The 19,560-nt window shown below is 32.6% G+C and overlaps 2 protein-coding genes across 5 annotated transcripts in view; one reads left to right on the top strand and one right to left on the bottom strand.

Moving 5' to 3' along the window:
- Positions 1–19,560, top strand: part of LOC114335610 (guanylate kinase) — a 345,069-nt gene that overhangs the window by 189,561 nt on the left and 135,948 nt on the right. The gene's annotated exons all lie outside the window — the stretch shown is intronic.
- Positions 4,522–19,560, bottom strand: part of LOC114337986 (thyroid receptor-interacting protein 11) — a 270,838-nt gene continuing 255,799 nt past the window's right edge. For all 3 annotated transcript variants that reach the window (XM_050661112.1, XM_050661114.1, XM_028288570.2), the window contains 2 exons: positions 19,215–19,418; positions 4,522–5,219 (listed from right to left, as the gene is read on the bottom strand). In XM_050661112.1, the coding sequence (XP_050517069.1) occupies positions 4,687–5,219; positions 19,215–19,418 (737 nt within the window). In that variant the 3' untranslated portion in view covers positions 4,522–4,686. The remainder of the gene's footprint in view (positions 5,220–19,214; positions 19,419–19,560) is intronic.

The following is a 19,560-nucleotide window of genomic DNA, read 5'->3' on the forward strand; positions in this document are numbered from 1 at the left end:
TTACCGTAGGTATTGTAAAATTTTTTAAGAATGGTCGATATTGCTAATTTTCTTTATATCAAATACAGGGTGAGTCAAAACGCAAGTACATTATTTTCTCAGTAATTTTAAATGGAACACCCTGTATTTGATATCACTATTGAAAAGTACCATTACCGTACTTTAGTTTTTAGATAACATTCCCTATGTCTAAATTTATTAGTTTTCGAGATATTTTCATATTTCAATGGACCAGTAGCGTGGCCACCCAAATCACGAGAATTTAATAAACTGGACTGGTTTTTTTGGGCTTACGTTAATAATGAAGTTTATAAAATACCTCCAACAACAAGAGATGACATGAAAAATAGAATAAAAAGTGTATTTCGATGTGTTAATTTACAAATGCTTCGTAGAGTAAGTAGCTCATTCAATGATCGTTTTTAGGCGTGAATAAATGTGTTAGGAGATAATTTTGAACACATGTAATTAAATATTAAAAATATTTTATTAAAAGTAGCTTCTAATTTTTTCAAACATGTTTTTTTGCAAAATGTATTACTGATAAATTATGTTTCGTTCTTTATTTGTTACATTGTTACATTTACATACAAACGTAGAGTTTAATTGTCTTCACAAAATATTGTATTTTGTGTTTGTGTGTTTTTTGTAAAATTTATTACTAATTTTCTTTGTTTATTTGTTGCATTTAAATAAAAAGATAGTTTTTAATTGTTTCAAAAATGTTGCATGTAGTGGTTGTGTTTTTGTTTGTAAAATGTATTACTAATAAATTATTTTTATTTCTTTATTTGCTACAGTGTTACATTGATTACCGGATTGATAATAATCGGTAATCTTCAATTGTCAATTCAGCCATGGCCTACTTAAAATTTAGATAAATTTACACCTAAAATAATTTTCTCTGAAAAATGAAAATATCAAGTACAATAACATATATCAATGTATTATTGTACAGTAAAATGGCGTTATGAGGTACATCACCCAGCGGTTTCACCTCAGTTTCAGCGAAGATCTATGGGCCATAATCTTCGCAATCTTCTGTTGTTTAGTGGCTGCAGTAATGGTAATATTAATTGGTTGGGGTGGTCTTCCAATTTCTCGTGATGTCTGTTGGCTCTTTCTTGAATTATTGTGCTGACTAACGGGATGTTTAGGTCTGTATGAAGGGTTTGGTTGGAAATGTACCACGGGGCATTTGCGATGGTGCGTAGAATTTTTGATTGAGTTCTTTGGATAATTTTTGTGTTTGATTTGCTGGCACAACTCCATAGTTCTATGCCGTACGTCCATATAGGTTTGATGACTGTTTTATAAATCAGCAGTTTGTTCTCAATTGAGAGTCGAGATTTTCTACCTATAAGCCAATTAATTTCTTTCACTCTCAACTCAATTTGTTTCTTCTTCTTTAAAATGTGTTGTTTCCAGTTTAATTTAGAATCAAGATGAAGACCCAGGTATTTGACGATGTTCTGTTGTGGTATGTTGACTTAATTAAGGCTAATATTTGGGCATTGCTCTTTCCTTAGTGTGAAAGTTATATGTGTTGACTTAGTTTCGTTAGCTTTTATCTTCCATTTCTTTAACCACTGTCCAATTTGGTCTAGGTGTTCTTGAAGTTTTAATACTGCAGCTCTTGGATCCTCTTCAGTTGCAAATATTGCTGTGTCATCAGCGAAAGTTCCAATGGTGGTTTGTGGAGAGGTTGGTAAATCGGATGTGTACAGTACATAAAGAAGTGGACCCAATATACTACCTTGTGGGACTCCTGATTGAATTTTGTTACGGTTTGATAGTTCATCCTCCACTTTAGTTTCAAATTCTCTGTGATTTAGATATGATTTTAATAAGTCAAAGTATTTGTTGGGTAGGGATTTTTTGATTTTATAAAGTAATCCTGGGTGCCATACCTTATCAAATGCTTGGCTGATGTCCAGAAAGGCTGCTGTGCAATACTGTTTATTGTCCAAAGCTTTATTAATTACATTTGATATGCGATGGCATTGTTGCACTGTAGAATGACCTTGCCGGAATCCAAATTGGTGTTCTGGGATCCAGTTTTGGAATTCTAGGTCGCTCATAATTCTTTTAAGTAACAGCATTTCAAGAAGTTTTGACATTATTGGCAGTAGACTTATTGGGCGGTATGATGAAACATCCGTTAAAGCTTTACCAGGTTTCGGTATCATAATTACTTGGGCAATTTTGTATTTAAAAGAAGCATACATAATTCAGTAACTGAAGTAAAGCACTAAGTTCCTATAATTTATTAATTATTTATTGTTACTAATTTAATTTTGTTGGTTTTTATTGTTGTCATTTTTATTATCTTTTGTTATTTGTTATTTTAGGTTAAAATTGGTTATCTTTACTGTTTACCATAATATTTCATTTTTTTTATACATTTTTTGTAAATTGGCTCTGCCGTTTATTGAATAAATAAATAAATAAATAAATAAATTTTTAGTGATATAGGCCAATAATTAAGTCTTAAGATTGCATTTAATATGTACAATAACTTCATTATACCTTTTTTAGGAAGTTGTTTTAGCATTGTTGGTGTTATGAGATCAGTGCCTGGTGCCTTCTTTTCATTCAAATGATTAATTTTATCTTTGATCTCCTTCGGTGTAATTAAAGTTAGTCGCTCTCGTTGATTAATTGGTAAGGCTAGTTCCTGCTCTACTTCTTGTACTTGGTCATTGTCGTGGGGCTTGAAGACTTCAGTCAGATGTTCAGCAAATAAATCAGCTTTTTCTTTGTTGTTTTTTGCCCATGGTCCTGGTGGTAATGAGTTTTTCCGAATTGGAGGTGAAGTATTTACTGGTTTATTTTTGTTTTTGATTGGTTTCCAGATAGAGTTATCTTGACGGGAAAGGTTTGATCCATAGTTTTCAAATGAGTTGTTTCTCATCTGTTCTAGAGCTGTTTTTAAGTTTCTTGTTTTGTTATTATAAATTGTCCTGTCGTCTGGTCTGTGAGTTCTTTGCCAAATTGATCTGGCTTTTCGTTTTTCTGCTACTAGTCTTTTTATTTCAAGAGGAATGTTGGTTGAAATTTTTTTTTGTCCAGGTTGAGGGGTAGACTGTTTCATTTTGAAGTAAGTTGATTAGATTATTAGTTTCTGTTTCTATTTGTTCGGGAGTTTGCAATCTCACTAGTAGATTTACTTCCTGTTCTATGATTAGCCGGTATGTGTCCCAGTTTGTTTTGAAGTTATGCAGTCGAGGTGTTGGTTTTTTGATTATCACCGTTGTGCTAATTGTGGCAATTATGGGACTATGATCTGATGATAAATCAAAACTTGGTACTACATCTGTATATGATTGAGATATTCCGTTTGTAATAAAGAAATCCAATAGGTCTGGTGTTTTATTTGAATCGGTTGGCCAATATGTCAGTGATCCCGTCGATAGGAATGAGTAGCTTTTATCCTGGATAACTTTAGCTAGCTCTCTGCCTTTGGTGGTTGTTAGGCGTGAACCCCATAGCGTATGTTTACAGTTGTAATCTCCACCTGCTATAAATTTTGGCCCTAGAGTTTCGAAAAAAGGTAGATCTTCTTTTGTAAGTCTATGCCTGGGCGGACCATAAATTGCTGTGACAGTTATATCATATGGAAGAGTTTGTATTTTTATCGATGTTGCTTGAATATGATTTGTTTCGTATTTTAGCATTTCATAATGTTTTATAGTTTCTCTTATCAATATGGCTGAACCTCCGTGGGCTGTACCATCTGGGTGATTTGTGTAATATAATTTATACTTAGGTATCTTGAAGTAGGTTCTGTCTGTAAAATGGGTTTCACTTACTAGTAGTATGTCAATGAAATTTTGTTCCAGAAATAGTTTTATATCTTCTTTATGATTAGGAAGACCATTGGCATTCCATTGGGCAATTCTTATGAACTTAGACATTGTTAAATAAACTAATAAATTTGGGGATAGGAAATGTTATATAAAAATTAAAGTACGGTGATGTTACTTTTCAATAACGATATAAAATACAGGGTGTTCCATTTAACATTACCAAGAAAATAATGTACTTGGTACTGTATTTGATATAAAAAAAAATTAGCAATGTCAATAATTCTTGAAAATTTTGACAATAAATAAAAAAAATATGGCATTAATAAACCATTGCTGTTGTGCTTATTTTTTATATATTCAGGGAGTTGAACTTGTTACGATTTTCATACAAAATTGGTTATAACTTTGTTAATACCCTGTATAACACTACAAACCTTTATATTTTTGTGGAGAAGTTAACAGGATTTCGAATATAAAATAAAATATAGGGTGTTCCATTAAAAAAAAAACAAAAGTTTGGTCTGCCACTGTGTTATCGAACACCCTGTAACATTATAACTAATTTTGTAATGTGAAGCTCAAAGGTGGCTAAAATTTTTGTTATTAACTTTTATTGCTATATATTACTATAGCGGAGCTATTGAGTTTTACCCCACTAATCAATCACCCTGTATATTTCTAAATCCTTAATTTAAAAATAAAACAAAGCAAATAACAGTCTATACATATTTATTTGATTTTATTTTAAAATCTATATACAAATAAAAAGCGTTATAAAATACATTAACTTCAAATATAATACATCTTTTGTATAAATATCGTTTTTTACAAAACAAATAAAATAATGCACCTTTAACAAAAAATACTTCTTCCCCCTTCAGCTGTTATCTTTAAGCACGTCTTTGAGAATAGAGCTAGAATTTCTATTTTGAGCAAAATCGGAGAATGTGGGCAGCACTATCTCACTGAGCACGATGGGCGTTTGCTTGGGAGTGGGGGCTCTGCTATTGGTCGTTTTTGTTGAAGAATTGGATGGTGTAGGTGTGTTAGTATCGAGCAAACTAGGCACTACCCGAGGCTTCGATTCGTTTTCTAAAAACTGTATAAAAGCTCTCGACAAAGACTCTTCCGTCATTTTGTTTTGATCTGGATTTGGCGCCAACAGAGACGAAAGCCACCCTTGTTGCGGTTTGTTTAGCTTGATTTTGTCGTGCTCTTGTTGGTTGAAGTCTAATACTGTGGCGATGATCTTCAGAATTTGAGTTTGGTCTCTGTTTAGGTTATTGTTTGTGGTGACAAAGCCCAGAATGAGGTTCTTTATCAGTAGCTTGTCTACTTTACCGTCTGTGCTACTCAAGGCGTTACTGAGCTCTTCTTCTGTTTTCGAAAGCTTTGTTTGAAGTTGTGATACTGAAACAGAAAAACCGAAAAATGTATTAGTCTGGAGTTTTAAATAAACATTAAATATTGGAAAGAAATATGCGTTAAATTAATATCAGTGGATTTTACGGTGGAATACCACCGCAAAATTACAAGAAATTAAAAGCTATATGTGAAAAGTTAACGAAAAATATGGATCTAAAGAGATACGAAAATTGTACAAACAAAAAAGTGATATTAAAGACGATGGTATGCCAAAAATTGTGAAAAAAGGTAATAAGAACCATCCTGGTCTGCAATACTTGAGTAGGTACTACACTCCTGATCAAAAAAATCCGGATACTTATACACACAGTTTTTTTAATTGCGTCAGTGTATAATGGTTTTAATGGGAAGTAAATATTAATATAATATCAACTTTCATTCAAACATAATATCGGTCTCCAACAGTCAAGTAACTCTCTGAATAATGGACGATACATAATGGACCATTATGGACGATACATAAAATATGCGAAATCAGGAATGATAAAAAATAAATTTATTGGTGGGCTAAATATCTCATTAACAAAACGCAGAATTGGTAAATGTGTGTCACAAGTAAATGGGAAACAAGAGAATAGGAAAGTGGAGAGAAAGAAGAGAAGGAGAGAGAGAGACGGAAAGAATAAAACATGGCACCTGGCTAAAACATGTAAAATATTTACATAGACACACATTCACTGTTGAACCGTTTACAAGACAGAAACAATCTAGGGTAATGATGCCCAACCTTACTTGAAGAAAAGAACATTAGATAGAAAAGGGATAAAATGGCAAAACAGTTGTCTTTTGTCATTTGCCACGTCTATGTGGAGTAATACATGTGATCTGACAGCTGAGTTTCTTGACACTCTTATACAAACCAACATTACTCATTTTCCAGTGGGCATTTTACTGGTCAATATGAAAATCAAATAAATATTTAAATAATAATAATTGTATACGTATTATTAATAGTATAAAAAATAAAACGGTAAAAACATACGGTTTTCAGGTTGCATTAAAAGCCAGAAAATAAGTATTACCCAGGAACAGGTAGTTTCACAACTCTACCAGTACCTGATGTAATACTCCTCCCCTACGCTTTGCTGAATTCATGATCATGCCTCACATGCAGCATTCAAAAACGAACTGAAAAATGAATCAAACAAGACATAGTAAAAATAAAAATAATAAAGATCAACTGATCAACTAAAATATAAAAGGTTCGATTTTTCTACGAGTTACCTACAAGGTGCATATCGAGATTAACACTGGTGCGGTGTAGAGATGGGCAGATCTCATATAATGTGGTCCCTTTAGCCAAATCAATCTGAATCTCAAAATTTGTGAGACTCGGGTTTCAAGGTCCTCGACACCTTTCGGATATAAGAGGTTTTCGATTATGTATGCATATACATATGTATGCTTCAAGGTATGTGTTTAAAAAATGTCATTATTTTGTAATCTAAATCGTTGGTGATAGATAACAAGCTCGGTATGGGTAATTTTTGGGATTTTATTGGACATATTCGGACATCTGACTCAAAGATCCGCGGAATCAGTTAAAGGTAAAACGGTTATTTTCAGATTTAGCTGTTTTTTAAATTGTTTATGGGAATTTTTATGTAATAAAACACATAAGGCACAGCTATGGTTACTCCATATGCATATTTCACAAACCGTTGTGCATCCCTTGGATCGATTTCTCAGTGGTTTCACAGAAGACAGGATCAAATCTAGATGTTTTGTTGTTTTTTAAAAGATTGCGCTTTCTGAAGATGGCGACTTGAAAAAAAAAGGATTTGGCAGGATTCTTGATAAAAATTTAGCTCTACTCAGTGGATTCGCTACGTACCACAATCTATCTTGGATAAGAGAAAATACACACCACGCTGTATTACACACCCCCTTCGAACAACGCATTAAAACAAATTTTTACAATTCGTTTATAGAGTACCTTTATCTGCGTATCAAAATACAATTGATGACATAGAAAGGAAATCTCAATATGCACCTTCCTATGTAAAACTAAATTCTTTTTCACTGTGAAAAAGATTAAAATATCAAGTAAATATAACTAAAAAATAACTGATTAAAAAGCTGAAAAACGTTTACATTACCAATATCAACTTCAGAAGCAAATACATATTCAACCTTATATAAAATAAAAATATTGAAAAAACTAAATGGTAATATTGAATCTTTGAAAAACGACCTATGATATCGAATATATTATGTTCAAATTCATTTATCACTTCAGATGAACTTGTTAACCTGAACAACTAAAAGATTTATAAATTATAGTTTATAACATAAATATAGATTTACCATGAACAATGATTTGAATATAATATTAACAATGATTCATAGAATTCACTACAGAACATATAAAAAATTATGCAATAACTATAAAATAATGTGTACTTAAAGAAATATGTAGCATGATAAATGAAATTAAGTTTTGATGAATAATTATGAAAGACCGGAATTGTTATCAAACACTATAGTAATATGGTTAAGGTATTCTAAAATGTATGGTTAGTCGAACCCAAAAAAGCCCCATAGATAAAACAGAATGCATAACATAGAATACTCAATACTCATTGGATTCATTGGTCATCAAGTCGATGTCATAAAAGTCATAACTTCAAAAGTCATCAGTAACTTTTTAAAATCAATGAAACTGATTTCTTGATCAGAGAATAATAGTATAGTATAGTTGATCCAAATGATGGCATAACCCAGACATCCAAAGTGAAAGTTATCCTTCAACACCAAATTGTTCTATATGGTCCACACAATGTCCAGACAAAAGTCGCACCATTTTGAGCGCCGGGTTTGGGAAGGAGAGGGGGGAAAATCGGTAAATTCGTAGTTTTTTAAGTTTTTCGCCAATATTTCTAAAACTATGCGGTTTAGCATGAACAACCCTCTATACAAAATTGTTCTACATTAAATTTGAAATAAAAAAGGTCCTATGCATAATCTTTCTAAAATGAATGGTTCCAAAGTTACGGAGGTAGTATAGTATAACTGGTCCAAAAAAAGGCCTAACCCAAACATCCAAAGTAAAAGTTTTCCTTCAACACCAAAATGTTCTATATGGTCCACATATTGTTCAGTAAAAAGTTACACCATTTTGAGCGTCCGGTTTGGGAGGGAGATGGGAGAGAAGCCGGTAAATTAGTAGTTTTTTTTACGTTTTTCGTCAATTTTTTTAAAACTATGCCTTAGCGTAAACAATGTTATATACAAAAATGTTCTACATGAAATTTAAAACAAAAAATGTTGTATACATAATTGTTATAACTCAACGGTTCCAGAGTTACGGAGGGTGAAAAGTCAAGGTTTTCGATACTTTTTATATTTTTTGGGTAATATTTATGATATAACTATACCAAAAACCCAGACATCCAAAGTGAAAGTTATCCTCCAACACCAAATTGTTCTATATGGTCCACATAATGTTCAGAAAAAAGTCACACCATTTTGAGCGTTGGGTTTGGGGGGGAGATGGGGAGAAATCGGTAAATATAAAAAGTACCGAAAGCCTCCACTTTTCACCCTCCGTAACTCTGGAACCGTTGATTTTATAACAATTATGTATACAACCTTTTTTGTTTTAAATTTTATGTAGAACATTTTTGTATAGAACATTCCTTACGCTAAAGCATAGTTTTAGAAATATTGACAAAAAACGTAAAAAAAACTATTAATTTACCGACTTCTCCCCCATCTCCCCCCCAAACCGGACTCTCAAAATGATGTAACTTTTTACTGAACAATATGTGGACCATATAGAACAATTTGGTGTTGAAGGAAAACTTTTACTTTGGATGTCTGGGTTAAGCCTTTTTTTGACTAATTATACTATACTACCTCCGTAACTTTGGAACTGTTCATTTTAGAAGGGTTATGCATAGGGCCTTTTTTATTTCAAATTTAATGTAGAACAATTTTGTGTAGGGGGTTGTTCATGCTAAAACGCTTAGCTTTAGAAATATTGACGAAAAACGTAAAAAAATACGAATTTGCAGATTTCTCCCCCCCAAACCCGACCCTCAAAATGGTGTGACTTTTTTCTGAACATTATGTGGACCATATAGAACAATGAAGGTGCAAACGTAAGATACAAAAACTGCACAGTTATATCGAATGAGTCTAGTAAACCACATTGATAAACGCATCTAGAAAGCTTACTCTGAGACCATGAGTATCATGGGAATAGTACAGTCTTTGATGCGAAGCGTTTAATGTTTAACTTTGGAGATAGGAGTGGCTGAAGTGGGACGTGGGTTCTTTGTCGGTTCCATTCATCTGGCAAATAGCGTCTGTCGCAGGTAATCAGACTAAATACTCTATAATCTATAACTCCAACTAGCAGAGTTACTGCAAGAGAACGGGCTATTTTTCCGTGTAAAATTTTTGTCTTGTTGTGGTGCTGGTGAGAACGGTTTGTCTGATCTAACCCTCAACGGTTTCCTCCAACGTAGGGGGCCTCGCTGAAAAGAGTAATGGAGGGGAAGTATGTTGGCGTCAACAAAAATCAAACATAGAGGTAAACACGAAGGGCACATAGACGTATCTTCGCTCCTATTAGTCCGATTGTAGCGTGTGAGGCGTCCCGTGATTTAACGAATATAGAAAAAAACAAACGTAGACGTGTCAAAAGGGTTATATAAACTCCTCTTCGGTCAAGATAAGAACAAAAACTTCATTTCTGATGACAATTATCTGAGTTTTACACGTCTTCTTTAGCAAAGGATCTAAAATACCTAGGTCATCGGGTTGATTTGTTTATTTAACGTGTCAATGAAACTGAGAGGAACCTTTAAAGATCAAAGTTGGTATTAAAATAATCATTTGAAAAGGTGAGTCTCACCACTCACCTATTCAGCAACCAAAAAAGCCAATAAGCCAATAGTTTATAAAGCTCAATTTGTAAAAATGTATATTTCATTTATCATACTGATAACACTACGATATAAAAATATAGTGATAACAAAAACAACAAATAAGAACTACAATAACAAATTCAAAATGAGTAACACAACACTAAAGCCCACAAAAATTCCAACTAAAACCTAAAAACAATATAAAAACGGTGCAAACTGGCAAAAATTAAAAATGGTGATTCAAACACTACATTTTTGCTATCCCATTCAGTAGCTGGGGAAAAAAACAACCTCACAGTTACCAAATGAGATTAAAAAAACATAGGTGAAAGCGTGCAATTGGTGCTAGGTTCAACAAAATGGTGCGTTTTATGACAAGTGCTAAAAATGTACCACCTAAGACAGCGCTATTCACTAGTTTTTGGTTTAATATGCTTACGATCATTGTTGATAGTTTTGCTATAAATTCGTTAAAAGGTATAGCCTATTACATCATTATATTATACGAAATAAAGGTGCAGAACTGTATTGTGAAATGTTATTTAACCCTCATCTTATGCAGTGACGCACAGTTTTTCGCTTTGTACTACCAGCAGTACTAGCGTGTACGTATTTGACATGTTAGATAAGTTAAAATTATAACTGCCAAAACTTTGGTTCTCGAGCGCCTAAAGCTTTGCTTAGACGCTTAAAATTTAGGTTTTTTTTCATATATTTTATTAATTCGTTGAATTTAAATTTTGCACAATAATCAAACAGATGAGAGAAATTATTACCGACAACGTGTGTTGTACCTGGGTATGGAACATTTTGCTCGGTATATGACTAATTACTAATTTAATTATATGCATATCCCTTAACAATTATTGTTAGTTTTGCAACAAATGGAGGTATATGACCTGATGATATACCTTTGGAGGTTTGGAATACTCTAGGAGAGAAAGGGGTTGATGTTTTATGGCAAAAGATGAGTGAGATGTATGAGGAAGAAAGAATGCGCAATGCGTGGAGGAATAGCGTGATAATATCACTAGCTTCTAATAGCGTGATAATATCACAGAAGCTTCTTGGATAAGTCACCTATGACGGATAAAAGTTTAAATTTTGTCACTTGTATCCACCTAGTCCAGAACGTGTGGAATTAAAAAAGCTGACGGTATGTAAGCAACGTTTTTGTTTATAATTTGCATTTATTTATATTAATAGTTTTTCGTAATATTTTCAGTAGGCCATTAGAAATGGTAATATTTGCTGTAAAAACATAATTAAAGGAAAATAAGCACCTGCTGTTATATTTAGTATCAAAAAACGTATTAAACCATTAAAATTATTATTTACACAAAGCGTAGACTATTTTATCTAACGTGAACGTCATTATATACTCGTGCATACAAATTATGGAAAAAATATTTAGTGTATTGTAAAAAAAATAATTTTTTGCTACATTTTAATTCGTAAACCAGTTAATAGTGAATAACGTTATCTATTATAAAATAGATTTGGTATATATAAAAAACTATATTTCCGTAGGAATCCCAAGATGCAATTAAAAACTGGTTATTAATACCCTGGTGATACTGTGATTGTAGTCCAGGGCGCATCTGTTTTGAGATGGACGTTGAGAGGTGACTCAAATTTTTTTGCAGAAATTGCTTGAAAATAAATCAAATAATATTTGAGTTATCCTCCCTCTCAAAAAGGTCCGGAACATTGTTTAAATAATCAAAATGTCAAAAAATGAAGGAAAAATTCGATTTTTTTCTTCGTTTTTTGATTATAACTTTAAAAATATTCATTTCCGAGAAAAGTTGTACTGACATAAAAGTTGCGTAATTAAATTTCCTATAACATAGAATTGGTTAAAAATTTAAAAAATAGTCACCCTAGTTGCAAAATAGCAATAATTGCGAAAAAACCATACAAAAACAAGTATTCGCATTTTACGTTTTTCAACCATTTATTCTACACTTAGGACCTTCATATTTCACCCAGAAAGACTTCATGATACAGTAAAACAATACTGTAAATTTCAGTAAGATCGGTTCAATAAATTTTGCAAAATAAATTTTGCAATCCAGCTTTCGCAAAAGAAATTAATTTTTTCAAAATGTTACAGGACTGAAAATAAAGCAGATAGCAAGTTGAAATTTTTTTTGCTTATAGAAGTGTACTGTACCTTTTATTTGCAATTTTCAAAATTAAAATCGATTAATTACCACGGCGTCAGAAAATTTTTGAAATAAACAATAATTTTTGGTGCTACGCGCAGGACAGCGGTGTTCGATTCACACATTTCTTCCAATCATTATCTAATATATTATTATCTTACTCTATATTTTGTTGTATTTTAATATTTTATTCCACAAAAATCAAACGAATTTTATTATTGTTTGTGAAATATTGTTTAAACAATTGCATATGTTTAAAAATAATAAACTTTTATTATTTAAGTTAAAATATATGAACAAAGAAAGTTTTTGCTAATAAAAGTGTTATTTCAAAGGATAGAGTATGTGTTTTTATTTTGCAATAAACAAATTTATTTATTTATATCGAAATGTAATAAAAATTAAAATGTATCAATCATTGTCAAAGGTCATTGGAATGCCCAATCAGAGCAAACTATCCGCTGTCCTGCGCGTAGCACCAATAATGTTTATTTAAAAAAATTCCTGACGCTGTGGTGTTAATCGATTTTAATTTTGCAAAATTGCAAATGAAAGGTACAGTACACTTCTATACGCAAAAAAATTTTCAACTTGCTATCTGCTTTATTTTCAGTCCTGTAACATTTTGAAAAAATGAATTTTTTTTACGAAAGCTGGATTGCAAAATTTATTTTGCAAAATCTGTTGAACCGATCTTAATGAAATTTAAAGTGTTGTTTTACTGTATCATAAAGTTTTTCAGGGTGAAATATGAAGGTCCTAAGTGTAGCATAAATGGTTGAAAAACGTAAAATGCGAATACTTGTTGTTGTATGGTTTTTTCACAATTATTGCTATTTTGCAACAAGGGTGACTATTTTTTAAATTTTTAACCAATTCTATATTGTAGGAAATTTAATTACGCAACTTTTATGTCAGTACAACTTTTCTCGGAAATGAATACTTTTAAAGTTATAATCAAAAAACCAAGAAAAAAATTGAATTTTTCCTTAATTTTTTGACATTTTGATTATTTAAACAATGTTCCGGACCTTTTTGAGAGGGAGGATAATTCAAATATTATTATTTGATTTATTTTCAAGCAATTTCTGCAAAAAAATTTGAGTCACCTCTCAACGTCCAAATGTACTAATATTTTTACAGGTGCGCCCTGGTCTATTGTTGATAGTGTGAAAGAAACACAAAGAATGGAGGTCTTTTATCTTGAAATTAAAGGCAAGTTTATACATGCATGTATTTGGTGGCGCCAGTCCTGTTTGTCATGTCAGAGAAGGTTTACAATGTTCACACTAGATTATAACAAAGAGAAAATTTGGCATGCCAGTTCCATTTTTAAATTTACCCAGTGGAATATTCTTTTCAATTCTGTCTTCACTTGGTCATTTCACAATAGTTGTATGTCAATCGAGGAAAAGAAATTTGAAATCCGTGTCGGGTATCGTCTGATTCTAAAAAGTATTGTCGAAGAGATGATTTGCCGTGTGGGAAAAAAAGAAGAGGCTACATTTAGATTAGAAACTGGATTGCAATTTGCCAGAAATTTGGTGCTTCAGAAAAACCAAAGATTTGTCTGAATAATAGTAAAATTTCACAAATACGCCACATAGATGGCGTACATTGTTGTGGCTGCCTTGTGAATGGATATTCCTCGGAATGGACCGTGATAGTCGTGACGTCAAATCAATGTTGGCTACTCTGGAAAGGTTTCCAAACAAACAAAAATCTGTCAAAAATTCACACGTGGTGTTTGCCAATTTTTATTTTCGTTTTTATAATTGGAATATATTGCTTGTAGGATATTTAATTTTTACAAAATGGTAATGTGTTGGGTACCCGATTGTAATGAAATGCTCATAGTATATTTCCCACCATATTTTCAAATAGGACTGGTTAAGAACATGAAGAAACGCAGGAAGTACAGGGTTATTCACTATATTTTGACCCCCCTGTAAACTGCTTTATTTAGAGAATTAGAAAAAAATGTAAAATACAAAAGTTATTCGATTTTTAAATTATGATTTTTGACGTATATATCGTACTAGTGACGTCATCCATTTGGGCGTGATGACGTAATCGACTATTTTTTTTAAATAGGAATAGGGGTCGACTGCTAGCTCATTTGAAAAGTTATTTAATTCCCTATTCAATAATATAAACATTAACATGATTAATTATACAGGGTGTCCAAAAACATTTTTTTTTTGAATTAAATTAATTGACACAAAAAGAAGAATGTATGTAATTTATTTAATTTAAAATACATTTTACTGCTGTTAGAAAACAGAAATAAAAGTTTATTGCACAAATAAACATTGATTTTTGCTTAAATTCAATGTTTAAACTGCCAAGAGACAGATGTGTGGCAGCTTGAACATTGAATTTAAGTGAAAAGTAATGTATATTTGTTCAATACTTTTATTTCTGTTGTCTAACAGCAGTAAAATGTATTTTAAATTAAATAAATTACATACATTCTTCTTTTTGTGTCAATTAATTTAATTAAAAAAATTTTTTTTTGACACCCTGTATAACTAATCATGTTAATGTTTATATTACTGAATAGGGAATTAAATAACCTTTCAAATGAGCTAGCACTCGACCCCTATTCCCATTTAAAAAAATAGTCGATTAAGTCATCACGCTCAAATGGATGACGTCACTAGTACGATATATATGTCAAAAAATCATAATTTTAAGATCGAATAACTTTTGTATTTTACATTTTTTTCTAATTCTGCAGAATACAGCAATTTACGGGGAGGTCAAAATATAGTGAATAACCCTGTACTCTGTAAATCCTTGATTTTGTGTAGGTGTCTTTATAAAAAATGTGCAGATGATTTTTAAAACAAATTAAAATTAAAAATGATTACACAAACAACGTGTATAATCGATTCACAGACGTCAAACGTTTGCTTTGTTTGGAAACCTTTTTGACGTTTCGACGTCACACTATCACGGTCCATTAAAAGAGATGAGAGAAATGAAAAACGACCACAATGGAAAAATGTGCGTCGAAGAGTGAGGTGATAGAAAATCACGACTCAATAGGTGTAAGGCGATTACCGATAAAAACAATGACCTACATTACAAATATACATACAGACTGTTTAGTTTTTGATTAGATATAAGACAATGAAGGAGGCCCTAAAATCGGCAAACACTGCTGTATACTATAATTTTATTGTAATTGTAAAAGATGTTCAAAATTTATGTACTCGTTTCGATAGTAACAGCATGTTATTAAAATCACTTTATCATTTTTTCTCTTTTCTCGATTATTGGTTTTTAAATCATAATTGTAATCACTAAATATTACTCAACACACACACTACACATTACACCTGAGTTAGTGATAAGATATACAATTACGTGGCTAAAGGATCTAGTTCTAAACCAAGGCCACAATCAGAGAAAAAAAATACTTACATAGTCAGTGAAAAAATATTCCTATTTTTATAATTAATTTAATGAACAATTTAAGCGATTATGCAAGTAACTAATATTCAAGAACTAAACTAAATAGCCACCTCTATTTTGCTGGTGAAATTGATACTCCACTCCGTCGGAATCTAATAGATGTTTACGTCTTCTGCATAGGCGCAGTGTTGCCATTTATAGGGTGTCTATCTAATTTAAGTCTAAACGGTCTGTATATATAATACTTTGTAACATTAACCATCACCAGAAAATTATGTGCAAATAAAATCGCCCATCTTAATGTATTACAGTGCATAAAATTGGACAAGTGTTGGAATAAATTGAATAACGAACAAAACAATACAACTCAACAAATACATTAAACAAATTATTATACTTTACAAAACGTACATACTTGAACCTTGTAAATTAACAAAAGTTTTTTTTAATAAATATAAGGGTCAGAGCTAAACCGTGGAACAACATAAATGTTAATGTTTCTTTTATTATGCAGTTGTTGCAGGTTGATTGTGTATAAAGTTAATTAAAATATTATTTCTGCATCTGCAGTCGTCAGAGACAAAAATTCCACTAAACCTCTAAAAATTGTGGTGTATAATTATAGGTTTAACTCTGATAACAAAGAACTGTATCAAATAAATATAAAGAACAAAACTGTTATTATTATACGAAAATAAATGAAAAAAAAAGGTGAAAATGTAGTTATATGCGTGGCAGAATAGCTGTTCATGGTAATATCCGCTGATATTCTGGGATCAACAACCACCCAGAATTACCAGCTGATATTTCACGGACAACCACAGTGTATGAAACTGAAAAACCTGATAAAAATGTTGTTACTGTTCATGCAAAATATAAATGCAAACTCTGAAAATAGGGACGTGACACGTAATTTTGTCAAAACCTACTGATATTCGCCTATGTGGTAATATACTAGATTATAAAATACATTCACAAAAGATTCACACACCTCTCGCAGACATTAACACAGTCATTGAATCTGAACAGGACATACTTTTTTCGAGGTTGAATTTGCTCTGAAAAGACTGAAGTTTAAACCAAGAAGCAGGCTACGTTTTCATTACTGCTGATCTGAAGCATCTTGCGGTATGTGAAGTGAGAATATTACATCGATTTGGTAATGAAATCTGGCACACAGGCGTCTGGTCTGAGGATTGGAGAAACACCATAATTCTATCTCTACATAAGAAAGGTCCAACAAATAATTGTAACAACTGTAGACTACTAGCTCTAATATCACACGCCAGTAAGGTTATCCTCTACATCCAGCAAAGTCTACTAGAAAACGTTATAGGTTGGCAAATTGCATCTGAGCAGGCTGGATTTGAGAAGAACAGAGGTACCAGAGAACAAATCCTTAATGTAAGAAACATCATAGCAAAAACCAGAGAATATCAGCTTCCGATATTTATATGTTTTGTTGATTATAAAAAGGCCTTTGATAATGTTAGATGGGATAAACCATGGAACATACTGACGACAATGGCTGTAACTAAACACTTGATTCACCTTATCAGAAAACTATATCAACATAACCTGGCATATATTCGAAAGGGCGGATGCCTATCTGACGAATGCATTTGGAGAAGTGAGTACGCCAAGGATGCGTTTTATATAACATCTATATAGAGTTCATAATACGCAGAGTTTTGAATGGTTGGGAGGGAGGAGTAAACCTAAGAGCTGTCAAGATATCTAACTTTCGCTTAATATCAAGTTTGGACTCATGGTTAACTACAACAAAACCAAAATAATGGTTATTGATCGCCAATACCACCTAACCATCCAAAATCAAGTATTCGAATTAACAGAAAAGTAAAAATATCTCAGCTATGAAATCATGATAAACAAGGATAATCACACCTATGAATTTCAACGACGAATAAAACTTGTTTGTGCGGCGAATGGTTCACTAAGAGACATCGTTAAGAGCAACATCGCGATAGTCATGAAACGGAAGACAATTTGACCAATGCTTTCTGCCTATTCTGCACGGAGCAGAAACTTTCACGCTCACAAAAACAACAGCACTAAAAATGCGATTGGCACAAAGGCGCATGGAAAGATCGATTCTGGACGTGATAAAAAAAGACAAAATAAGGAACCAAGACAGCAACGAGACTAAAAGACTCAAGATGGACCAGAAAACTAATTAACTGGCGCCCAATAGAAGACAAACACAGCAGAGAACGATCACCAACACGCTGGATGGATGACATTAAACGAATGTCCAAGAAGCACTATGTCCAGCAGTGGACGGAAGAGGTTGCATGATGATGATAATGATCGCCAATAACACCTTCCTGAATCCCGAACTATTGCGGGGTGTGAGATAGTCTCCTCTATGATATATCTTGGGTTTCTAGTTAACAACACAAGTAGTTGTGAATCCCAAATTCGAAGATGCATACAACTAGTAAGAGCAGAAATGACTGAACTAAACGGGGTATTGTGCGATCGTCACATTAGTATGACTAACAAGAAGAGACTCGTTTCAACTCTGGTCTTTATTATATTTTACTATGCATGCGAGACATGGACAGCCAAAGAATCAGATAGACGATGCATAGACGCTTTTGAAATGTGGACATGGAGAAAGCTGCTTCAAATTCCATGGACGACTCGGTTCAAGATGAAATTAAACCCTATCAACGTCTCTCTGGTAATGTTTGCTGTAGAATTTTAAAGTTATTTGGTTATATCCATCGAAGCGATCAAAATGGAGCAGTTGGTGGTTCTAGTAAGACTTAGAGTCAACTCCAACGCCATTCTTCACCGCCGTACATCAACGCAGGCCTTACCACACTCTTGTATATATTTCCTTTCAGCCCTTCACAGTGAAATCAACTAGCCTGTATACTGTGGACAATTTCTCGATCTTGTATCCCATTTTCCGTTATATAGGAGCTAAGGTATTTAAATTCTCCTACCCTTTCTAGTTTTTCCCCAAGCAATTTGATGTCCTCAAACATTCCTGTACCTGCCAACCATATATACTCCGGTTTCGATCTGATAATAAGTCATCTCTCTTCATTAGCTTCTCCAACCCTACAACTACTCCAAGATTTCCTTGTTCTCCTCCATTAATACATCATCCGCAAAACACTGACCAACCTTTCCCCTGGTAAGCTCCTTCATACATATCATTCACGAGCCTTACATACTTGTCAACCCATTTCTCTCTCATACATCTCCACAGCCCCTGTCTAGGAACTCATAACCTCTCTCACCCTAATCTAAACTTTTATAAACTTAATCTAACTGACATCATTTTATATAAATATTATGGAACAACTGATAAAAAATGTCTCAAGAAAAAATTAAATAGCATTGCAAAATATTTTTAAATACAATAAGTTGCTAACTGATCATAAACATGATTGATGGCTTGTTTAGCAATTAACTATATTATTTGTATCATTATACGGCACGTCCCTATTTTCTTCTCTACGACTGACACGCAAACATAAGATTACCTTCATCTTTCAGACCTACGACGGTCTTTTTCGAAGACTCCAGCTGATCAGATAGTCTTGAAGCTGCTAATAAGCCTTGATTTCGTTCCTCCAGCTGCGCCTGCAGGTTGGTTATTTCTTTCCTAAGGTCTTCTTGGACTTGTTTTTCGGTGTTGATATGACGTCGAATTCGGTCGGTCTCCCTAATAACATCTTGTTCTTTATCTAAAACGATGATAAAAGTTTAATTAGAAATAGTAATGGAGTATTTCGTCATCTAACAAATAGCGTTGATTATAATATAGTTGGTATTTTTAATAAACTAATTTACTTATTAAACATAAGAATAGCCAGGGAGGTAGTGTCA

Source organism: Diabrotica virgifera, chromosome 9, assembly GCF_917563875.1.
Source record: "Diabrotica virgifera virgifera chromosome 9, PGI_DIABVI_V3a".
Classification (NCBI taxonomy): Eukaryota; Metazoa; Arthropoda; class Insecta; order Coleoptera; family Chrysomelidae; genus Diabrotica; species Diabrotica virgifera.